This window comes from Ambystoma mexicanum, chromosome 5p (genome assembly GCF_040938575.1).
Source record: "Ambystoma mexicanum isolate Mex_15411 chromosome 5p, UKY_AmexF1_1, whole genome shotgun sequence".
Taxonomy (NCBI): domain Eukaryota; kingdom Metazoa; phylum Chordata; class Amphibia; order Caudata; family Ambystomatidae; genus Ambystoma; species Ambystoma mexicanum.
This window is the reverse complement of record NC_090930.1, coordinates 458,577,769-458,603,483: the sequence shown is the minus strand read 5'-3', so window position 1 is coordinate 458,603,483 and position 25,715 is coordinate 458,577,769. Positions and strand designations below refer to the sequence as shown.

Here is a 25,715-nt window from a genome sequence, read left to right as displayed (position 1 = left end):
TTGTTTGAGTGGTATTCTGGCAGATTTACACCGGGATACTGCCCAAAGACTTAATGAGGCCCTGTATGTTTTATGCCACTGGAAAATCACTAATTTGTATTACAAAACACAAATATCTCTTAATTGTGTTCCCAGATATCGCGCACAAACAATATTTGTTCTTAAAGAAATGTTTCTTTGTATTCTGATTTTTCAAAAAAGGGAGTTTTATTCTTGATGTGATAATCTCGTGGTGAGCCGACACATGTTTCGACCGAAGGGGTCTTTATCAAGGCTGGTACGTTATTGTTCATTGACCGTTAGGTAGGTAGCTTTTGGTGGTGGATTGGGGTAGGTGCGTTCCACTCCTTGAAGAGGCAGGCTTGTCGGCCTGTTACTGCTGCGAACAACAACCCTGGCAGTTGTGGCCCTCAAATATCTCTTGTCATAACTGATGTGGCTGTCAAGAAACTCACACAGAATACATTTGCTGATGGATGAATGGCAATTAAAAGCAATGTGTCAAAAACATGCTAAAGGAGTTCAAGTGCCACTTTAATGCACCTTAGAATATGATGATCCAAAATTCCTGTGCCTCTTCTTACTATCCACATTATGTTCTCCCGTGGGTACTGATAACACCCGCCTTAGAAATAAGAAACATATGCACCATGTATTTTTACTCCCTAAAAAAGGAAAATGTTCCTAACAAAAATGAGAAACCATGAACATATCATTGCTTCAACCCACAAAGCTCCATTGATATTTTTACAAATTAGTGACCAGCAGAGCAGTGGCATAGGAAGGAAGGAACTCTAATAATATTAATGTTAGATCTCAAAAGGAATTTTATGGGGAAAGAAGATTTTTTAATAAGCAGAAAGTATCCCTATTGGCAACACTAATTACTTTTTAACCCCCTGAAAAATGATTTGACTCCAAGTAGGGACAAAATCTGATTAGAGCCCTGCTTGTACTCCTGACATGGGGAGTGAAATGACAGGGCACATAATAAAGTGTATAGTTTTGCCCAGCCTTCCACACCACAGCCTACATAAAAATAAACAAGAGCCTTACTGAGGTTTATTATGGAGCCCTGTTGAAGAAAATCACACATATATGCCTTTTAAGTTAATTGCATCAATACATCAGGGGCAGGGAGATGCTAGAGACTGCACACACAGAACACATGGTTATATTGAAAAGCCCTCAGCAGTGTAGCATGGAAAAAAAAAGAAGGTGCTTTTGTCGAGATGGGTACTAGAATGTCCTATCCTTTAGTAAACACACAACATATTTCCTTCAGCGTCTGACTTGGTCTTTGAAATGTGCTGCTTTGTTCATCACCCGCAAGGAGTGATGCTTATACCTGTCCGCGGCCCTTGTGCTTGTCTCCAATACTAGTTGATAGAGCACTGTAAAAAGTGAGGGGTTGTAGCAGTAAACACTCACTGGGATATTTGTATACCCACAATACTTTGCAAGAAAGGTATATTTAAATGCCTCAACATATGATGTGCCTTTTAAGAATGTCATGACTCTGCATGTACCCAATTCTTTTGCAGTGCATACAAGATTGTTTGCAACATACCCCACCCTTATATCATTGTGTAGGATTACACAAGTGCTCAGTGAAACTGTTTTTGTATAGATGTGAGTTACCATATAATATGTGAAGGTCTATACCCAAAGCAAATCTGAACACTTGGAAATGATGCAGATTGTGTGAAAAGCATTCTCCTGTCTGAATATCCAGTGCCCTGATACTATGGACGAGTAATCCCAGGCATAGCGCATACCCGTTATCCCTTGTAGGCTAAGTAAATGATATTGCAATGTTGCTCTCTACTTAAAGGGTAATGTTAGTAATGCTAGACTAGGAGACGCTGAACATCACAATTGTCTTTTCAAAATCTTTAGAGGGCAAATTAATATTTGCGTTTCATAATGCGTTAACTTAGAAGTGGGCCGATTCAAAGTACTTGCGTGACATATGTACATATGTACAAGGAAGAGGAAGTATGGCATTTGGTTATACATCCAAGTAGACTGCTTACTTACAGTCAGCATCACATATTTGAGCTGGTTGTTAGATTATATAGTGTGGGTGATGCTTTTGCTAAGGCACAATGAATGACAGAAATTCTGGCGCATTAATGTTATTCATGTTATTCATGTTACAACAAACATTGAACAAGTGGATGTAGCTAACCTTTCACAGAGCCAAGAGAGGAAGAGTTAAGGTTGTCCAGTAGTATCTTATTGTACTCTCGGGCAGAAGTTAGTCATAAAGTAAATGTGTGGTAGAGTCATGTTTAGGAGTCATGGGTGGGGAGGGAACATTTTTGGTTAATGTGTGCAGGCATATCTTGATTAGATTCTTCTGTTCATGGAGCCAGTTTTTTTCATATTAGTTTTAACTTCTTGTGTTGTATTTTGCTGTTAGGGATTTAAGGCGCATAGTAGTGTAATGCAAATTAGCACAATATCAAGAATAATTGCTTATTTTAAGAGAAAGAAAATGTCAGTTAATTGCTGTGTCTTGTGCCTTATTAAATCTTTTTGAATGGGTGAGAATTTTCTGTGTGCGCTGCTAAAAATCTCCAGAGCGGCACCCAGAAGGAAGCTGGGCAAGTACACATGCGCACAGCTTAGAGGGAACATTGCCAATGAGATTTACTTTTCAGTGAATACAAGTTTGAAAAATTGACTACTCAATTTGTTTCAGATGTTGGGTTAAGTTGTGTGATGTATTTGAAGTGAAACTGATAATTGACTAAATTCCAAAAGAAATGGGTCTGGTGTTTAGCCAATATAGAAAGCATTTGTTCACCATCCCTTTGTAATATGCGGAATTCATGTGGCCTCAACCAATTCCTATACCTCTGTTTGAGTTATTTAGCTCAAGAAAAGTCTTTGCACTACATTGCCCTTCATTTCTTGTGTTGTTCCCTTTATTAAGTGGTAATTTCAAGGTCTTTCACATGTTTGTGTATATTGCCATCTTTACTAGAGGGACTGGTTGTCCAAAAAATAGAGTATTTGCAAATGCACTACGTGAAAAGTAAGGAGATCATTGGTCACTTGGTAATTCCCTGACCATATCTAATACTTTTTGATTAAAAAGAAAAATATTCTTACGGATGGATCCTGCTTATGCAATTCTTTGAGAAATGTACCCTTACTTCACATAATTTTTATAGTGCAGGTCAATACATTGTGATCACTTTTAATGATGCCTCATACATAACTTTAAATATATGTCGTGTTTTTCAATGTAAAACTGCTAACCCAAATGTAATCAATTGCGATGAGGACCCAACTCTTTCCATGTCCGTTTTAAGGGAGCATCTCTGACGACTTTCCCATCCCATTCTTCAAGTATATGGAATATGCCCCCAGCTGTTAAAAGGTTGGCCCCATGTTTTAAGCACTGTATTCTCTCACAAATGATCGACTGCTGCTCATATTCTACATTAAAATCACCTGATGTAATGATATTTTCACTCTCATTCCTTCCAGATCACATACAGATAATATAATTAATGCATCCTAGGAGCTTGGAATGTTCAGAGGATGTCAGGTTGAGATAAACATTAATAATAAGGATTCTTCCAGACAAGAACATCAACCTCACTCAATAGGATTATCGCAAATAGACCTGGAATTTCATCATGTAAAACTTCTGAATGGTCTGGGAGCGTGTTACTGATATCGTCAGCATGCCTCCACACAGTCTGCCTCTGATGCCCTCTAGGACTTGTAGAAGGTGAATAGAGTAGCCATCAATAAAACAACGCACCCTAAGCCAGAGTTCTTGAAAAAGGATCATGTGAAATTCCTTCAAACCGAATGCCAATGTTTCCAACCTCTGAAGATGTGAAAAGCCCCTACTATTCCTTGATCCAATTTTTTGTGAGTCATTGTTAAAGACAGAACATGGGTATGGAATGTAAATACTGCTTCCCAATAATAGACTGGGTAACCATGACCAATCAGCTTTGCCACTGGGCTTGTTACTTACACAAAGGGTCCCGGAACTAACAACCCTATCCACCAAGCCTACTGGATAATTTGCTTTAGAAGTCCCAGTCCCCAAGGTTATCTCTTTAGAGTCATACAACCTAAGGTTTGTTTTTAAAAAGCCAGGTATATGTTCAGGCATAAATATCTCATAGCCACATTGTTTTAAGAAGGCCTCCCTTTCCTTCAAAATCATTGATTTAAAAATAACAGCACATAATCTGTACGATTTTTCTAATGGAAGAAAGCATAATCAATGCCAATTGAGATGATTAAATGCAAACAGTGAATCGAGTACAGCAAGTTTAAAACATTGCTTCTATTGAAAAATATAGAACGATCCTGGCTTAAAATAGATTCAATACCAATACATAGGGAACAATGGTATTGTCTAAACAGTCCATTGCCTTCTACGTTCATTACAAGCTTATCTATTTTGCCCTTTTAGGAAATCTTGTTGAAAACATTTCCCTCAACGTTTCTCCAAAGTGAAAACCCACTCCGGAAGCACCTCAAAACCTTCCTCTTCGCTTCTGCCTTCTCTCTCCCTCTCCCCTGCTAAACCTGCTTAACTCCCCACTGAATTCTGCACCTAACCTGCATCTGGGCCACTCTCAGCGACCTCGGTCCAGGGCCCAGCCACTCTCCACTTGCACTGCCTCCCTGGCTCCCCCTGCACTGTGGGACTGTCACTGTATCCCTACAGCCCCCTTCCCAGCACTTGCTCTGCACTTACCTCGCACTTGCCACCAGCTGGCCCTTTTTATTTATTATTTATTATTTATTATTTTATTACGCCACTTACCTTTTACTGCACTTACCCCCCCACCTCCTCCCCCTGCACTTTCTCCTTTTTCCCCTTACCTCTGCACTTGCGCGATCTGAATGACACCTGGCCTAGTAGGATCGTTTGTCTGTCTTCCCCTTGTTTCCTCCCTCCCTGCCTCGTCGCGCCTTGAAACACTTGTGTATAGGCGCGTTACAAATACCATATCATATCATATCATATCACTACCCCCATTGCCCACCAAAGGGGCAGAGGGCAATGGTTACAAACAAGGATTGCATCTGTTCTTCCTCTACAGAGATGCTGTAATCACCTGAATCTGACGGATGGATAGACAAGTTAATCATTTATCGATTCACCTCCACATATTTCTTTTGAGGCTGAAAAAGTCAAGATACTCCAATCCGCAGCTACAGAGCATTGTGTTATATTTGTATTCTTCTTTATGTTTTTCCTATTTTTCTTTTTTGCTGGTTTTGTGGCAGAATGTGCTTCATCGCCTCCATCAGCTGTTTCCTCTGCTTCAGGGCCCGGCTAGCCCTGTTCACAGGTATTGGACTGACTTACTAGCCTCAAGAATTTCTCGATCCCTGACTATTATTTCAAGACTTATATTCGATTTTTGAGCTTTTTTCAGCAACTTTCTTTATTTTTGTTTCCCTAGATTGCAAACTTTCCATTTCCTATATAATAGGGGTTTGGGTACCAGTAGCAATAGATATTTGTTGGTGCTCCTCCCAGAGGTCAAGTCCTAAAAAGAAAGGTGGGGGGACTCTTTAACATATGCAGTGGGATGTGCCATCACCAGAAATTAGCATATCAAGGTGGCATATGCACATTTTATTCAATTGGCTTTCTAAAACCATACAAATTACACCATAAAATCAACACCCACCAAAAAGGAAGAGGATATGTCCTTCTAATAGTGTTTGTAAATGTTAAAGGTGTGCATATTTTAAACTCCAACAATTAATGCCAATGTTTGGTCTGGAACATGCAGTCCCGAAATATGTCATTTCAACTTTAGTTGAATTTTTCATCAGGTTATAATGTGCGGCGGTGAAGTGCCTGTCCTGTGAACCTGGCGACTGCAGTTCGAATCCCCAGGTCGGCATAGAAGATGACAGTCAAATGTCCTAATTTTACACATTACCTCTAAAATTCCCAGGGGGACTCTGTCCACCCTCTGACAAAAGTGGCCTGACTGCGTCCACCCACGCGTACCCTCGACTTGAGCCCTGCTACTTCCAGCAATCAAGATGATGACAGCGATATATGACCAACATTTGGAGGGATATCAGACATTACTCAGGAGGTGTCTCTGGAGGATAACTCAGGGGCAACGTGCCCACCTTGGAAGCAAGACACTGAGCAACACATGTTCGATCCCCGGGTCCACGCTTAGAAATATCTTGGTATTAAGTGCGTTATAAATAACCTATCATATCATTATACGCGAATTGTATAGTGATTAAACTTTTGTTGTATAATCGACTCAATAGAGGTTAGTCTCAAAGTAAACTCTTTCAGACTCCCCTTATACAACTTCACATCATCCTTATTGTCATAGAGTCGAACAAGAGAGTTTAACACAAAATTCAGCACCATAATGGAACCAACCCCTAGGGTAGAGGTGGAGAGAGATGATTGGCATAATTGCAATGAGGAGATGTACTCAGGTCGGCCAGAGGTGGTTGGAAGTCCTTAAACATAGTCCAAGATGAGGCAGTTGATGGCCCCTGAATATGCCCCACCTTGGCAGACTCAGCACAGGTAGCAGAAGACTCAACCAGAGAGGCGCCTTTAAATTGGGAAGCCTGTTTATATGAGCTAACACAATTTTCAGTGTCGTAAATGCAAAAATGTGCCGGTGTGGCCATCAATGAGCCCTCCAGCGCCAAATCATGTGCCTTAAATGTAACAGGCAATCGCTCTGGGAGAGATGTAGATACGCCTGGTGACAAAGAAACTTCCAGTACTGGGGGACCTTTAGGATAAAAATAATCATGATTTTAGATGGATTTTTAGCACAAACAGGGAGAGGGCTGATCTGAAGCACAATCCGAGCTGTCGCCAATGAGTACTGAAGTGTAAGAGGCTGATGCAGAAGCAACTATGGAAGTGGACTGCTTACTTATTAAATCGTACATTGCATCCAGGGAATCAGTTCCAGCAGAGAGGGCTGGGCAGCCTCAATGGCAGCGCTATACTACAACACAATAAAGTTGCAGAGACTTAATTCGCCACAGAGTCCACAGGCTGCCAGAGACTGCACTTGGCTGTGCACTTTGCATGCACTTGGCAGTGCACGTTTTTTATAGACCGCCTCCTCTTCCTCTCCAAGCCCGGCCCCAGGCTGCCAAAACTAACGAGGCACTCTGCATAGTTCCGTGACCTCAAGACAACGAACGGAGCTCTCAGCTCACTCATTAAACTGCAGCAAAGTAAATGTCTTCACTTGTACAGGGCATGCACCAGTCTTCCATAGACTGCATTTGGCTGTGAACTTCATGCGAGCTTTGTGCAGAACAGGTTTTTTGTAGACCGCCTCCTCTTCCTCTCTAGGATCGCTGCCAGGCTGCCAAAACTGATAAGGCACTCCACGTAGTTCTGTGGCCTCCAGACCAGGAGCGGAGCTCTCTGCTCACACAACAAACTGCTGCAGCAAAGTAAACGTCCTCACATGTACAGGGCATGCACCAGACTTCCAGAGACTGCATTTGGCTGTGAACTTCATGCGAGCTCCGCGCTGCACAGGTTTTTTGTAGACCGCCGCCTCTTCCTCACTAGGCTCGGTGCAAGACTGCCAAAACTAATAAGGCACTCCATGTAGTTCTGTGGCCTTCAGACCAGGAGCGGAGCTCTCTGCTCACTCAACAAACTGCTGCAGCAAAGTAAACGTCCTCACATGTTCAGGGCATGCACCAGACTGCCAGAGACTCCAGTTGGCTGTGCACTTTTTATCTTTCATTTTACTTTGAAAAGTATAACACACTGCAATGCAAGGGTCGCTTCAAGATAGTATGTTCACTCCTGTTCAAACCGCCCCTTGATTGTTCACCTTGATTTTAAAGGGTGCTGCTGGTAAGCAACCAATTCCCATTTAGGGTTCAAAGAACAACTAGTTCCATTGCGCCCCCAGGGCTTAACATGAAGCTGAGCACCATCAACGTAGCACATGTAATCATTAAATTCTTATAGGAAACTCTCCACACATTAAAGATTCAAGTAGTTTCGACCCCTCTGAAGCGTGACACTATTAAGGTAATGATTCAAAAGCTTGCAAAGAAAATGTTTTTGACCAAAAAAACCACCAATAGCAAACAATGACTCACCTGCAATATGTTGCCCTCTGCCTTAACAATTTTGTATACAGCAACCACGGGAATCCACATGATGCAAAAGACAATCATGCACCAGCCCATTGCTTCTCCCCAGGTGGGATAAACAACGGTGCCATATGTGGGTGTTTCAAATGTTGCCAAAGACCAGATCAGAATTGCCTGTGGAAAACATAAAAAGCGACACAATGAACAGCAGACTGACGAGGGAGACGTTGAAACGAATTGTCAGATAAAGATTACATACATTGCTGACTTCATTTCAGATAATTGCGTTAAACATGTATGTATGCTGCAAGGGGGATTGAAGCACATGCTTGATAACGTGTGCTGGCTAGAGTGCAGTCGCAAGGCTGGATGTCCTAATCTGGAGCTCTGCCTGGTTACTAATGTTCATTGTATTACTCCTTGGAGAGTGGCAAGGTGCCACTTTCAGATAATACCCACCAGGGGTTCGATGGGGCAGGCATTACACAATGAACATTGTTTTTCTCAGGATCCTCATCTTTCCTGCTGCAGGGAGTTCATCCTGCTTGGTGGCAGCTCCGTCAATCTCATGGGCTAAATATGGCGTCACTAAAAGGGCGTGGTTCGATTAACTATGCAGTAAGAGGTATGTTTCTAGGCTTTTTTGGAAAGGGGTGATGGAGGGTGCAGTGTAGATTGTATTTTTTTGAAGAACAGGGATGGCAATTTCAATCAGTAATTACTTACAATAACGAATTTACAGATGGCAGAGGCATTCCCAGGAAAGGTGCCTGTACAATAGCATACACAAGTACTGAGCCAGTTTACGTCAGTGTAAAAACGTGAGACCTATACCACAGACAAAACAAACACAGAAATATATATATATATGAGAAAACAGGTGACTTACAAAGGTAACATTAACCTAAGGGGGCAAGTGCTTCAAACTAAAGAGGAGGTGTCTTTAAATATACAAAATTACATCATGAGTCGCTGAAGGCAGTGGTGGGGTCAAGTGGAAAAGATGGGGCGAGAGGAAGGGGAGCCCCCTCTTTAGCAAGTATGTCAAGTCTAAGCCGAGCTTTGAAGAGATCCACAGTCAGGCTGGCTTTGAGTGCTATGGGTAGTGTTTTATTTATTTTATTGTTATAACTGAACTGAATCAGCTTTACAATAATTTCATTCTCATATTCGGTATTCATATTAGTATCCATACACATACAACTCATACAGCTCTGCATAGGAAATAAATGTAACTAGATTACAACAATTTTAAAAAAACTTTTTAAAAAAACTTTTAAAACTTTAAAAATTTTACAAATATCAATTCAAATCCTATGTCGTTAAAACAGCTTATAACTGCTCATATAATTTAACCACACCAAATTCCTTCTATTTCCGATGCAGAGTTTCACTCAACTCAGGTCAGATTCTTTCTGATTCCGACACATATACATATACCTAACATTTCAACCATATATTTACAAGCTAGACATTATGCTATGCTATGGGTAGTGGGTTTCAGTAGAGTGGGTGAGTAGGGAGAAAGCGGAAACCAGTGGAGGCACAGGGAGAGTATGGTGCAGTGAGTTTCAGTTCACAAAAGGTTTGGAGGGATCAAGATGGGGAGTAAACTGAGAAATAATACGAAAGGTAATGAGGAGTAAGCCCATTGATAGCTTTGTAAACTAGGAGAAGGCACTTGAAAAGAGAGCGATTGTGCATTGAGAGCCCAACACCATGTTGTGAACTTTGGCTCGAGGGAGGTAGGACTAGAGAGGAAAGCCAAAGAGTAGGTTTTAGTAATAGTCAAGTTTTCAAAGCACAAGCGTGTAGATTAGAGTTTTTGAAGAGTGAAACGTAAGAAAAGTACACATTTCTGAAAATAGAGATTAATCCATCCAAGCATCAGAGGAAGTGGTAGTGATGAATTGCTGCAATCGTAGGTTGCTAACAAAGAGAGCCCAAAGATTGTGAGCTTTGGTTGAGGGAGCAGGAAGGTCCAGTGGGAAGGAGATAAGAGAGGGGAGGCTAGGGATGACATTGGAAGCCAGGAGAAAGATGACTTTCATTTTTGAAGAGTTCAGCATGAGGCAGGGGCGAGCCATCCACTGACAAATTGCAGTGAGGCAGTTTGTAACCAATTTTTATATGGCTGGGGTGAAGAAAGGAAAGGAGACACATATGTGTGTGTTATCAGCAAAAAGGCGATAGTGAAAGTCAAAAGGATGAGATAAGTCTTCCTAGAGTAGAGGTACAGAGGATGAAGAGCAGAGGTCCAAGGTCTGTTCCTTGCAGGGCGCTGTGGCAAGTTGAATCCTTCCTTGGAGGAGTAGAAGGATTAGAAGAGGATAAAATACTCAACCCTCACACATTTATAAACCAACAACAAACACCATCATAGAGGTAAAAGAGGCACAGTTAAGAAATATAACTCGAGTGAAGGCTATGTTCTTAAGAGGGGTGTGAATGTGATCCAGTTGTGACCCAAATAGCCCAGTAACACAGTCCAAAATAAAGGAAATGTGCAATCAAGGTGCTATTAAAATAGATATACTTTAATTAACACACCATCTGCATTCAAACTAAACACTGTACACAAACCACCCCTGTGGAAAGAATAGAGAACAGTCCACAGACAGAAGAATGCAGCACTCTTAGTATGAATACAGAGGTGATTGGCAAATTATTAACCACAAAAAGGATGTGTCTTTGGATGAAAACGGTTTGCAGTGTCGTAACCAATCTCTAGAGCCCGTAGGAAGAAATAGACCTTAGCTAGGCATCTTCAGGCTTCGCACTGTGCCTTTCATTCATAATGCCCATTTGCTTCTAGATGCAAGGAAAAGAACAGGCTCTAGACATAGTATAGACCACTACACACTTCTACAGTAAGACACTTTATATATTCAATTTCATCAGCAAGAAACAATGACTGTCATTATATCATTTGCATGCATAAGTATAATCAGAAAGAAAGAAAACCTTTATCATGGTATAAATTCGCAAAACACACCTTACATTATTATGACAACTTTAGAAAAAACATATCGTTTAGAAAAAACACCCAAATGTTCAGCTGTTATGCAAGATCTACAAAAGCATTATGGATTCAGTTATGTTCTGAATTATGTTATATTCTTTGCTTCTCTTGCTTATCATTGGAAGGGTTGTTAGACTATGACTCGCCCCCCCCACACTAAAGGGACAAACTCCCCTTCAGAGTTTTGAAAGTGGCTACTCCATTAATCTTACAGTGCCTTAACGAATTAAGGAAGTTATGCCCTTTGTGTCCAGTCTGACCCCTTGCCAATTAGCCTCTAGGAGGGGTCCAAGTTAATTGTTCACCTATTTATACTCACCCCTGAAATGATTTTGAGATTCTCTGCCTTTCAGAATGATCACCCAGCTGTTGGCTCGCCAGCACCATTCCTGGAGCTAAGTAAATCCCGACCAGTCTCTGCTATGACACTGCCCCGGAGTTGAACCTAGAATCTTTCGAGAATTCTCTTGGCAGCTCTAGCTCCCAGATGCACTGATCGGCAGCCCAGCACACGATCCTCGCCAAAATCCCCAGCCACGCAGCCCAGCCCTCTCTCTCCAGGAAGCTTCCCAAAGATAGGGAGTAGTTCCATCAACCAGCAGCCCAAACCCCAGCCTTTCACAACCTCCCCATTTCAACCAGGAATAGCAAGAAAACCAAAGACTTTATATTCCGGAGTAGAAACATTAAAGTGAAAGTCCCAAGGTTTCTCACTTGATTCGATCGGAGGCAGCAGAGCGAGTCTGCTCAAAAACCCAAACATTTTCAACCCACTTCGGCAAAGAGCCCAGCCGATGTAGCCCAAACCAAAGTCAAAATTCCTCTTTCTTCTCTCTTCTCCCTGAACCTTTTAAACTCTTTTTCAACCAACAATGCCCCCTTCATATGGCTCTGTATGAATTCTTTAACTTTTTCCCTCCTACTCCATGATGTCACCTTCACCACCCTTTGCAATTTTCCAGCCTTTATGCTGGCAACCACTGGACAGCATTTTTATTCATCACCCCATCCTGCTGCCCAAAGGAATATGCAACATGTGTACATCCTTCTATATGTCCTGCATGTGCCTTTCTATGAACAATAAGCATGCTTTTTTCAAGGACCATCGGCCTGTTATATTGTGCGCACAGAATCTTTCCTCCACGTTCAGCTCTTTAAACCTGCCTTATTTTTTTAAAGCTGCGTGTTCATGCGCCTGCCACTGTGCTGGCACTTTGGTGGCCTAACAAATCTAACCCACCCTATCCCCCAAAACTAAGTGTTAGTACCAATGTATTGAACTATACACAGAATATGCTGCACACATTCTTTAGCTCATAACCACTCCTACAGTTATTGGAGAATAGTAATTGTTCCAGGTCTCTCGTGGGTCAACAGCATTGAACCCACCTTTGAGCAGTGATGGTATTGGATTAAGCTCAGTTTTGGGGACATTGGATTGTGTGTGCCCAACTGGCAAGCGGGCCTGAGCAGGTTTGAATGCGGCAGCTATGTGTTGTTCGAGGGCATCTTCAGCAAAGCAGGTCAGGGTGCTCAATTGGATCTGTTTGAAGTCAAGCAATGTCGAGTTGGGTTGTAGCTGCTTTGGAGGGTTCATGAGTGACGATCCAGCGGTTTGAGTTGGCGGGTGGTGATGGTTCGCAATGTCGATCCTGTTGCTCCGGTGTGCGGATCAGTGAATCGGCAGTACGAAGGTGAATCGAGTCAAGTCATGGTGTGACCCCTGGTTCAAGTTGGCAAATGATTCTCCAATGGTTCAAATCAGGGTCCTGGCCTCAAGCAGTTGATTTGAGTTTAGCAGGTGATGGGTTCAGCAAGGGCATGATGCAGCATCGATCAGGCTCTTGATGCAGGCAGTGTAGTTCAAAGATGAGTAGGAGTGGCAGAAAGTCACATGGGTAGGACCCCTCAATGTCGACAGTGGTTCAATTCGTTTCGAGGCAGCAGAACAGGGAGCCTTAGCTGATTTAGTCCTCCAGATGCAGTGAGACCCACCTGAGGGGCAAAAGGACATGTTGACTCCTTTCAAGGTCTGCTCCCCCGGCCTTAGGAGATTCTGGTGGAGAGTGGCCACCAAGGTGCCCTGCCTGAACTTTCCTTTGCTTTGGACTGCCCCTTGTCCACTTGGTTGAGAGTTTTTTTTAAAGTACAATGCCGCAAAAAGAGGTCCAATGAATACTTCTCTGGGATTGTTCTAGAGTGAATAAAAGAAGTGCTAAGAGACCCCTTCTTTGAAAGGTAAATATCTACAGGTGATTGGACTAAAGCTAGCCCGAGTCCAATCCCTGTTCTTGAAAGAAGTGAACTTTGCCCTTCTGACATCACACCCAAAGTGCTTTGTGCTAGAGGAAGTGGAGGGAACAGGAAGGTGAGACAGAGGAAAAGAAAAACAAGATGGTGGAACCTTCCCTCAACTGCACAGATTTGAAATAGGCAGGGAAGTGTCCAGTGAAGAGAAACAAGATCAAGAGCTCTGAGAGGTAAAGGCAAGTTTTTGAAACCAAGTATTTGACTATGTGGGGTGCAAAAGGGTCAATAGGAACACAAGATGGGTTGGAACTGTGAAGGATGGGTTCTATTCATTAGGAGGGGTAGAGGAGAAAACTATTTGGGTGTCATCTACAAAGAGCTGGTATGAGAACACAAATGAGGAGATAAGTGCCCTAAAATCAGAAGTGTACAGTGTGGACATAAGGGGACCCACAACAGAGGCATGTGGAACTCCAACAGTAAAAGGAGTGAATTCAGAGGTTTTGTTGTTCCAGGAAACAGAAAATTGACAAGGTTCAACGTAGGACTTGATCCAGGCAAGTGTTTGATCATCAATCCCAAACATAGAGTATTTAGTAGATCAGAGTGATCAATGGTATCAAAGGCAGCAGATATGCCAAGGAGAACTAGGATAGAGGATAAGATGGAATGTTAAACTGAGGCAATAAAGTTGGAAACCTTTATGAAAGCAGTTTCAGTGGAGAAGCAGGAGAGGAAACAAGCTTGGAGGGGATCACAAAGGGGGTGTCAAGAATGTTAGCAAGGTGGTTGTATACAACTCTTTCCAACACCTTACAGTAATTAGGAAAAAGTGACAAAGGCTGAAAGGTAGTGGCTGGTTTGTAACAGTGCATTGCTTTTTTAGGAGACCAATGACCATGACTGTTTTGAAAGTAGAAGAAAAGCAGGCGTAGTCAAATGACAGGTTGGGGAGATTAGTGAGGTGAGCGGCAACTAGTGGGGAAATAGTTTTGACAAGCTGAGTTGCAATAGGATCTAATGCGGCACAGGAGGGGTTAGCCTTCAACAGCAGTGCAAGGACCTCATTGGTGTTGGTATGACTGAAATGTGAGATAGAGGCAGTGAAAGATGGTAGAGTATGTGGAGTGAAAGGAATCAGAGGAGGGAGGGTGAGGTGAGATTCCCTGATTTTGGAAGCAACTTATTCAGCAAGGTCACCAGCTGAAAGAGTAGAGTTGATAGTTGTTGGTTTAGGAGGAGTTAGGAGTGAGTGTTTGGTGCCTAGTATGCAGCCAGGATGGTTGGAGTGTGCATCAATAAGATAAACATGTTTTTTACCATTTAGCAGACTTGAGAGAGTCGAGTACAGAGATGTATAGTTGCAGGTCCTCATGCAAGTAGAAGCACCTCCCTCTGCACAGTAGTTATTGGATGTTAGTGCAGAGCCCACATATGAATGTGGAGACCCGAGGTTGTGGACACTGGGAGTTAGGGTTGAACAATAGCAGTGGGAAGCGAGAAGAGAAAGAGTTGTGATGTAGGGACTGGAAAATGGAGAAAGCAGTGACAGTGAAAGAAGGATCTGGAGAGAAGGAGGAGAGTGAGTGTTGAAGGACAGAGAGGAAGTGAGGAATACTAGATGGTTTACATTTTCTCTTGGAAATGACAGTGGTAGGTGTGGAGGAAACGTTAGAGGGAGGAAAGATAATGATGGTGAATACAATGGAGAGGTCTGAAAGAGATGGCGTGACAGTAGTGTTAGTTGCTTAGCGAGAGTTAGAGAAGAATAGGAATTCAAGAGAGTTGTCCGCAGAGTGAGTGGGTGTGTTATGAATAGTGTTTCTATTTAGATAAGATTGGAGGTCAGATTGTTGCTGAGTGTGAGCAGAGTGAAGATCAAAGCCACCTAAATGGATAAGGTGATGTGATGGAGAGAGTAGATCAAGGAGATGGCCGAGTTCATTGAAGATTGGTCCAGTTGGGCCAGGAGGAGCAATAGATAGAAATGGCGTGAGAAGAGTGAGGAAGAGCAATAGTTGAGAGTGTAGATTCTCAACAAGGAGGGAGTGTGGCATTGGGAGAGATGTTAAGGCAGGTAGAAAATTAAGTTCCGACACCACTGCCTTTGCCCGTCAGATTAGGAGACTGAAAGAAGGAAAGTTTGGAGTCATGAAAGGCTGCCAGGTTAACAGATGGAGTGATCCAGGTTTCAGTGTTAGCAAGGAAATCAATGGAAGGAGAACTAGAGTGAAAATAGTCGTTGATGAAGGAAGTCTTTTTGCAAACAGGCCGAGCATTCCAGAGCTTGATGTGGCAGGGAGGAGTAGAGGAGTTAAGTTTCAGAGAAAGTGAGGCAGGGTGCATAGGTAATAGGAGGGGAGAAGTCTGTTGGCAGGTGGTATGGAGATGATGTAGTGAGAGTGGTGTGTTGTGAGTTTTATGACAGCGATAGGGAAGGTGGAGGATGTAGCATTATTAGAGGGAGCATAAGGAGAGAATAGTATGATGAGGGTGATGCCTCTAAAGTCTTGACACTCCCTCTTGGGAAACTTGTTTTTACCTGTATGTAACCATTGACTTCGTAAATTATGAGCCCAGATGCCCCAGGGCATGGTGCACAATATAAATAAACATATACAAATACAAATGAAGCGAGAATGCATTTTAGTACAGTAATAGTCAGGGGTAGCTGGAAATGTACTAGGTGGATTTTAGTTATCACCAGGTGGAGCAGTATAGGAGGTGTTATGAAGGATCACAGGCAAACAGGTAATTAGGGTGGAAGATTGCCCTTAGCTGTTCACCCTTTGCTTGGGTCACCCAGGGTTAAGTCACCCCAGTAACGAGGAGTAAATTAGGAGTGGTAGCAAGGAGCATCCAATGGTGCAAAGAGGAGGCAGTAACAGCAGACGGCAGATAGGGAGCAGGGCTGAGCTCAATGTTGCTCTTAGCCCAGTTGAAGCCCCTTCTGAAGATGGAAAGACCATTCAAAGTTGGTGGTTTTGAGGTCAGAGGTCAGCTGATCATCCTGTAGATCGACACTGGATGGTTCTTATGTGCCCCCTAGCCTCTACAGCCAGCCTCAGGGAGTTCGAAGGAGTGCCTCTGCTGGTGTGCTGAGTTAGATATTGCTCCCAGCCCAGTTGAAGCCCCTTCTGAGGACGGGAAGAGCCTTCAAATATGACGTTTTTGGGGTAAGAGGTCACCTGATCAGCCAGTAGATCAACATTGGGTGGTTCTTTTAGGTGTGCTGACCTCTGCAGGGAGCCTCAGTAAGCTGGAAGGAGTGCCTCTGATGGTGTTGCGCTGAGCTCAATGTTGCTCTCAGCCAGTTTGAAGCACCTTGGGTGGAAAGAACATTCATAGATGTCAGTGTTGGGGTTAGAGGTCACTTAATCAGTGCATAGGTTTTGCACAGATACAATTTGTTCAATAAATCAAAAGGACCAGGGTGTTGCCTGCTCTATGTGTGGGGTAGGTGATGTGCTCGGTGAGGTCATAGGGGCAAGTGAAATGACAATGCTGTAGAGTATGGGGCTGCTGCCTGGATTCCAATCACCACGGTAAATGGTGTTCCAAGGGGAGCTGTGGCTGTTAGTAGTGAAGTCAGAACATACACTGTGGGTTTTTGGGTTGTGGTTTGGTGGCAGTAAATGATGTTGATGAATGCAGGGTGATGGTTTGAGCAGCTGAGTGAGTGGGCTTCAAATAACGTGTATGGTGGGTGGGGTTGCTAAGTATGATTGTGTCTTTGTAAATGATGGCAATGCCACTATCTGTTTTGTGCATGTCATAGTGATAGGTGTGAGGTGATTGCTTTCATATGTGTCTGCAGGGGAATGCAGAATGCCAATTGAGGGTAGTGCAGATGTATGTAAATAAGTGTTTCAGTTGAGTGTGGTGCTCAAGTTTGATTTGAGTGTTGTTTGTAAGTGTACTTTGAGGCATGTTTGGTGACACTCAGTGGCAAGCAGGGGCTAACAGCAGGTGACAAATGAAATGGAGAAAACAAAAGTACTCCTACCCTTAGCTGTGTCCACCCTTTGCTCTAGACTCCCTGGAGATTTGAAGAAAGGAAAGGAAAGTGCTTAACTCTCCAAAGTACTTAAACAGATACAAATAGGGAATAACAAAGCAGTCCTCTATTCACTCTCACTGGAGAAACAACAGAAGTACAGACTGCAGGTAAGGAGCTGCAAGTAGGTTTTTGGAGGGTAGGAAGGGAAGGTACTGTAGGGATGCTTGGAAACAAAAAGTAATCTATATCTTGGAAGTTTGTCTGTGAGGGTGCCTTCACATGTTAAATATGACTACCACCTCTGTGTCAGTGGTGTGAAGGGGTTCCGCAAAGATAAGTGGACAGAAGGTGTTTATGTTTTCAAACAAAGACTTTCATGAAATGAAAAGATGTAGGGAAATGCCTTTCTAGTCCTATTCTAAAGAGGAATTTCCCTAATTAGAAAGCAAAACTAAGAATCTGTCTGTGCCAGGAAGTCTGTTACTAATACTCTGTCCTTGTGTCCAAAATGTCCTATCCTGGCCCTCACACTATAAACAAAATAACAAGGGGTGCAAGGAAAGGTCTTTGTCTTGATGATGGCAAATGTGTTAAAAAACCAAAAAAGTTATAATGCCAATGAAAGGTTTCTGTGAACTAAAAGGTACTTGGACCCATAGGATGTTTCCCTTCCCCTAGATTCTTCAAGAATATTTGCAAAAGTGTTCCCTTCAGCAATAGATCCTTAGACCTGTTTCAAACTCACAAAGTTCTTGTTTAAGCAGAATAGTTCCTCTAGAGCTGCTTTGTTCTCACAATGTTCTTGTTAAAGTGATAAAGTTTTGTATACATCTTTCTGTGAAACATCTTGCAACTTTGCAGATTATCTGTTATACTCACCTGCCAGGACATCTTTTGCAGGGTTGCAGAGTATCTGGTATACTCTCCTGACAGAAATCTGTGCAGAACTTCTTATATGTTTGTCAGTTCTTAAGTTATATCAAAATAGCAAATACCGCAAGGTGCTTGGTACATCTATGTTTGGCAATGCTTGTTCAAACCACTGCCCCACATTGGCATTTCACACATCTGTATTGGGTTGTGGTTTGCGTTGGACTTACTTTGTCTTGTCTGCATTCAAACATTCTTCTGCCTTTCCCTTGTCTGCATTCAAACATTGTTCTTATTGTGTATTAGTTTTGTATTGCATTTTCCCACATTAGCATTGTACCCTTCATACAATCTGTATTCTTTGTGCTTATCCGAACGCCCCACTGTCCCCTGTGGATTTGTGCAGACTCACCAGACTTTTAGTGCCTTTCTGATACTTTCCACACCATTGCGGAATGGCTTTGTCATTCACTTTCCATTGGGAGGTGTGTAGACATTCTCCCAGCTGCTTATGCGGCTCCGCAGTGACTTGTTGGCTTCCCTTTTCATTTGAGAATGAAGAGTGCTAATGCAGCAAGCGGTCTGACCTCCATAGAAGGTGGTCTGCATTCCCAGACTGTTTTCTCATTAACATTCCCATAACGATCCCATAATCCCAAAGAGGGATATAAGCTGCTCCCCCACCTGCCTATTCCTGGGTTTTACATCTTAACAAGTATGGCTGATAAAACTAGGAAGGGAGAAGAGGGAATTCCATAAGAAGGGTGTCAGACTGATGGACTAAGACTATTCATGATTGACAGACTTAATAAAACATTATTTACCACCAACACTTCCGTGTTACAATCCTTACACATGAAAGACGTAGCAAGCAGTACAGGATTTGCCAGAATTGTAAACTAAGAAAGTAGGATAGCACAGGGGAAACACGCTGGTCATGGAAGCAAAACCAGGCAGAGCAACTGAGGTGCAAATCCTGGATCTGCGCTTAGAAACCTTGCTTAGAAACCGAACTCAGGAACGGTATTAGGCGTGTTATAAAAAAAACAATAAAATTAATTAAATAATTATCAGTAGCCAGATGAACTGCTCACATTGATTGAAAGTGTCATCAGGAAGTACCCTGAGGATTGCAGACAAATCCAGGAGCAACAGAATCACCAACCCAGTTTGTAATGTCCAATTAATAGGCTGGCAGACGTCAAGTAGATGTGCTGCTGCTTTCTTAAACAGCCATTTCCAGGCCACAAAGTAGCTTTACATCTACATATTCAGAAATGGAACCATGGGTTATCTGCATCTACTGACTCAAGCTTCTTCAGTGAGTCATACATGCAATCCTGATCCAAAGCAATGCATAAAGAGGATTACAAAAAATTTTGTTGCCACTCTTCTCAAGAACAACTCTATTATAAAGCCTAAACTCCTACTGCAGGACCTATTTTCGGAATCATCATCTTGACTGAAAACAAAAGCAACCTTGTCACCATAAGGCTAACTGCACACTATGTGTCAGGCCCAGTAGATGGCTCCTAGTCAACATGAATCTATTGAAAAAGAACTAAATTACATTTTAATGGTCCAACTGGAGTATAGCTACAAGGATGAGAACAACCATGAGATACCACTAGTAGATAAGAACACGTGTGAGGGGAACTTTGCATTTAAAAGCAGAGCAGTCATTGTATTCACTTTTGTAATTCATGTAGCTGGATCAAGAAAAGTTCTTGATGAGAGCCTCTCAGATTTTAATCTAGTAAAGGAAGCCTAAAACGAAGAGCAGTGTAGATGAAATGTAGGGAGCATCGTCTGATAATCAATATGAAAGAGTTCATTTATCCATAAACTTGGAGTGGATGGATTTTCAGAGAATATGGTAGGTACTCAATATAGACACAACTTTATGTATAATACCTGAGCATGTTCTCAGGAATATCAGAGTTGAAATCTACCCTCTCCAAAACCAGTAGGGAGTCACATTTAATGGAAAAGCAGGCATGAACAAAGAAATAAGGACTATTCATTGTTGGGGAGACTAACAAGAATCCCAGAAATGTTGTCCTGAACTGGTTAGCAGATCCTTGAAGTTCTCTAGACCGGTATAAATAGGACAACAGAAGAGAGGGAAGAAAGGACAGAGGGTGGACATTGCCACCACCCTCTAAACTGAGGTTAGACAGTGAAGAAAACAAACCATGATAGGAACTACATTCTATCTGTCAAATAAGAGCCCCATTGTACCAACCGTTGGTGAAAATATATGGGCAAAGCCAGAAGACCACATGTTTCTCTTACTCTCAAGTGAAAACTTATAAGTCATTGAACATTAACCTAATACCTTTTAAAGGAATGTATTTCCCCATGGCAGAGTAGATATGCTACTCATTAGAACTCCTAGTGATTCCAAATCAAAAGGTATACTGATAGGTACACTGAAACAGCTCTTTACTTTACTTTACTTTACTTTAAAACATGTGTAACACGCACAAGGCCCAGGGACTTAAGGGCACAGACAACATGTAACACTACAGATAATCAGACAGGCCTATATATCAAGCATGTTGCACTTGAACATGCAGGGCGGCAATCATACTGGCGTCCATTGATTGCTTATGCTATCGCAATGTTTTCAATCTTTTCCTAAACACCACAGTCGAGCTTAGCTCCCTCAGATCAAGCAGAATGGCATTCCAAGCTCTCAGAGCCATTATGGAGAAAGCACCTTTCATCACATGGGTCAGTCTGCAAGCTGGGATTTTGAGTTGACTGGCCTTGTTTGATCTTAACGTCCTGTTACTTGATTTACACACCAATGCCTCACTCATGTACAAAGGGCTAAACCCATTGAGACATTTATGGCTAATCACCAGCAGGCAAAAGTTGATTCTTGCATCTACGGGCAGCCAGTGTAAATGGTGCCTGGCATTGGATATATGATCCCTTCTCTGCAAACCAGTGATTACTCTCACTGCACTGTTCTGAATAATTTGCAGATGAGTACATTCTTTTTCGGCTATGCCAACAAGCAGGCTGCAACAATAGTCAATTTTCGAACCAATTATGGCTCTTGCCATGGTTTTACAATCAACCTGTGAGATAAAAGGATGTAGCTGCACTAGCCGCCTAATGAAGTATGCAGTAAAGAAGAACAGTCTGCTCACCTGGGCCCTCAAATTCAGTTCAGATTCTGGTCCAGGTATACCCCCAATATTTTTACTTTTTCTTTTGTCGAGATGCTGCATCCTGCCACTTGGAAGTAACTGTAGTCAGTTCCCAATGTGCAAATCTTCCCCTTAGTGCCAACCACCATAAGCTATGTTTTTTCCTTGTTCAATGCCAAGCCATTGTTTAACATCCACACCTGATGAGTCTATATATTTTATTAATAGTTTCCTCATCATCTTTATGCTTACCAGTCAAGGGGATGACACATTGTGCGTCATCAGCATAATTGGTAAAGGTAACATATTTTTCGATCAGTAGGCTAAAAAGTGGCAGAGTAAAGCATTGTATAAAGTGAGGGAGAAAGACAAGCCTCCTGAGGCACAACATATGTCAGAAGTACAGGTTGAGCTTCAGCAGCTTTACTACAGACGCTGCACCATCTGTTACTCAAAAATGAGTTAACTCATTGCGCTGAACTCTCTGAAAAGCCTGCCACCTCCCACAGCCTGGGGAACAACAAGACGTGGTCCACCAGGTCGAAGGCAGATGAAAGGTCCATTAACATGTAAGAGGATTCAATTCAACACTACAGCTAAGTCAATGCCTAGTCTGGGATACTGAATGGAAACCCTTATTGATATATCTTTATGTCCAGTTCATGAGTTCTGGATGACTACCCCTATATAACACCCCTCTCTTAGAATCCCCCTGACCCCACTGAGCCAAGAAGTAGTTCTGTTTTGCAAGTTTAAAAGGTTTATTTGAGAAAAAAAACAAAATATAGATACCACGCTTTTATAATAAATTAATAATCGATATCGCCCTTATAAATATAATGTTAATCAACAATGGGTAATCTGACACTAGCACACTTCTTTATAATTAATGAGGAGTTAGTATAGGATGGATAAAGTAGCAAAAATACTTTTATGATTTCAAGGGAAAAGCAATGAGGAATAAAATACAGTACAGAAATACTTGATATGATTTTAGCAAAAGATAAGATAATCACTTTTTCTCTGGCAATTCACCCCCCCCTCCCCTATGCAATGTAAGAAATGGAAGGAGATGGAAGTAACACACACAGTTCTCAGGAATGCAATCAAATACAATACGAACTTCAATTCCCACCCCAGCACGCTTCGAGAAAACCGGTATGAGTTTTAAAACACAGGCCCAAGTGCTTTGAATGTGGTGGCAATGAAGTGAGAAATATGCTGAAAATGCTTTTAATTCCCTTTAGGAGGTTCAGGGTGAGTGAGAGATACTTGGGATGAGCTCAGGCTCACTTTAGCAATGATTCAGGGATGGTTATTAAGAGGCAAACACATTTTTAGCAGAGGAAAGCAAAAAGCTGCTATCTTTTTACAGGTAAAGAAATCAGGTCAAATCGCGGCAAAATTCGCGAGTGCGTGAATCGTGATTAAGGCAAAAGTATAGTAGCAAGTTGGTTTTAGGTTCGTTGGAAAGCTTAGATGAATTTCGTTCCTAGCCCAAACGGTTCCAGAGATACGGACGATTAAATAAAGGTAGTTTTTCGGATTTAAAGTAAACTCAAAATGACAGGTGACAGCTTGCAGCTGCAGAACTGACAGGTGACAGTTGTGCAGCTTTAAAAAATGACAGATGACACGATTTCTAGGAGGCAGTTCTACTTAGGTTAAAATAGTTTGGATTAGATTATTTTAATTAAGAGATTGGTTCTGCACAGTTCTGTTAGGTACTCACAATATAAATTTGAACTAGGCCTCGTCACGGATCTGGTCAGGTTTTGGTCTGGACTCCGGTTCTGGTCTCGGCACTTCACAGTGATCTGGGTCAGCTCTCTGGTTCTGCTCACAGCGGTCTGGGTCTCTCTGGATCTCTGGTCTGGTCTCTGGCAATTGTTCTTGGCAAAAGAATTCAAACAGCTCGCCCGGCTGTGGAATAGTTGCAAATGATTTTAAGGATGCTGAGGCCTGTTGAGAAGAGTTCTCAGTTTGTGGGTTTAGGCCCTTGCTTTAAGTTCTGAAGTAAAGTTCTGTTCTTTGGAGATTGATGGATTTGAAGTCTGGATCTCTGGATGTGAAGTCATCGGTCAGCATGCTCTGCAGCAAATGGAATTGAATGTCTCTACCTGTCCCAGCAGTCTCTTTTTATGTGTTTTGAAAATGGGTGTGTGCCTGGTCATAACTAAACCTGCCCCTCTCACTTATCATTGGCCAATTCCTCCTCTCTCCCTTGATTGGGGGAAGGAAATGTGAGTCAGAGTGATGCTCTAGGTTTTATGGTCAGAGGAACCTCCCCTTGTCAGATTGCACACAAATCTATTTCTGACCCAAATACATATTTATCTATGTACCATTTTTCTAATATTGTAGGTCCAGTTAACATATTTTCTGTAGCACCAAACCATCCGATCCCTGTCTTTGTACGATGTCGTGTCCACTGATGACAGAATTCTCCCCTTTTCATCCAGATAACGACCTCTAAACCTTTCCAGATTTTACAGAAATGTGCACCAGGGATATGGGTTACACATGATAAAGTGTCAGATTTTTAACATGCATAAATTTGGAGTGAGAACCTATTTTCCGCTAGCAACCCCCCAGAATACACCACAGGGTCCTAACACCTCTTAAAATGTGCACCAAAAAATCACGAAAATAATGATATTACTTATATAATTCTGACAAGTCTGCACTATGAGTTATCTATCTTTTTAAAATTATGCCCTGTCAAAAAGGGTTGTGGTTTCCCACATCACAGGGTGGAATAACTGGTTTATCCACTTCCCCCAAGCTCAGCTGCTAGCAGAGGCACTGCCCCTCCCAGTTTCCCCTAAGAGGAAGCCACTTTATGGCCCCCCAATATAACATTTGCCTGAGTCCAGGACAGGCCTTTGTTCAACTCCCTGTAGTCCCCATCTGCTCCACCCCTAATATAATCAGAGAGGTGACAACTCCTTTTGGCAAGGGGAGTGGCTGAGCAGGTTTCAACTCCTTTCGGGGGTAGTTGTCAGGCAGAATCCAGTTTCATTAAGCCAGGTTTCAGCTAAATGTCACTTTTTGTTACCAGTTTTCTACATTCAAATCAAACTGACAATTTTTACATATACATTAAATAATTACTTTCTTCAAGTAATTTCAGAATATGGTTTTATATTCTTCCACCTCTTAGCAAGTCTTTCCTTGGTCTGGTTTTGTTTCATTTGTGCAGTTTTACACAAAAATCTGGTGGTTTTAAAACACCGGCTTTCTGATAGTGGTGAGTACTGGTAATGCAACCATTTTTGGGATTTAGAAAATGAATTCCCCACAGTTCTGAGTTGCTTTTGGCAATCAGAATTGCCATTCCCAATGGTTTCAGGCTACTGTGAGCATAGCCCAATGGTGGTTTAAGGCAGTGCCCTCCTCTGCTCACAACATAGGCAAAAATGGGTGGCAGCCTATTCTTCATGTTTTCCCTGTGCACTCTCTGGGGAGTTCTGGCCATCATGATGTTTTCCATGCCAGTGCTGCACAGTTTTATAGTAGGGCTTGGATGCATGGGTAAAAACATCCCACAAGCCCCCCCTCTTGCGATGGCCATTCTGTCCTTTCTCAGATGGAACTCGCAAGATCTGGGATGTTCTCCTCATCTTCTTCCGGTAGATGGCACAGTTCAGCATCTTTTCCCCCATCCAGTTGGATCGATCGGTTCTGCTCGCCGGTGCTGATGGGAATATTGGGCAGTACCCCGGGCCCCTCGGGTCTCTGCTCCCGGTCCCCGGTCGTCCTCCTTGGTCAGTCTCCATGGTTTCATCTCTCCTAGGATAACAAAGCAAAAGCGACAATACCTATTCGTAGACATTTTTGCATCACTACTAATGGTGTGGCAGACATATACATGTTATACTTTAACATACCTAACATTTTACTTTTGAGATACAAGTTATCATTCAAAGACAGTGGCTTACAAAAGTATAATATTTTAGAGACTATATGTGGGATATTTTAGGGTTGGAACTGAATTAATCTGGAGCGGTCCCCTCTGGTATTGCAGAGGACTCCTCCAGTTGCTGCAAAGTGTGCCTGGGATGGCAACACTTTAGCTGGTTAATATGGACCCACTTGTCTTCCCCTTCTGCCAGACTGCCTTTGGGGATGCAGATCTTATAGGCAACAGGGGAGATCTTGTCTATAATTTCAAACAGTCCCTTCCATGTAGGCAAAAGTTGTCTCTGTTTGGCCTGGTTCCTTAGGAAATTGTGTAGATAGACCTGATCACCCACCTTATATTCCTTTCGGGTAGTTTTTAAATCATAGTAGG

The 25,715-nt window shown here is 42.4% G+C and overlaps 1 protein-coding gene across 2 annotated transcripts in view; it reads right to left on the bottom strand.

Moving 5' to 3' along the window:
- LOC138481015 (sodium- and chloride-dependent neutral and basic amino acid transporter B(0+)-like) overlaps positions 1 to 25,715 on the bottom strand; it is a 995,695-nt gene that overhangs the window by 118,603 nt on the left and 851,377 nt on the right. For both annotated transcript variants that reach the window (XM_069612862.1, XM_069612863.1), the window contains one exon: positions 8,125 to 8,292. In XM_069612862.1, the coding sequence (XP_069468963.1) occupies positions 8,125 to 8,292 (168 nt within the window). The remainder of the gene's footprint in view (positions 1 to 8,124; positions 8,293 to 25,715) is intronic.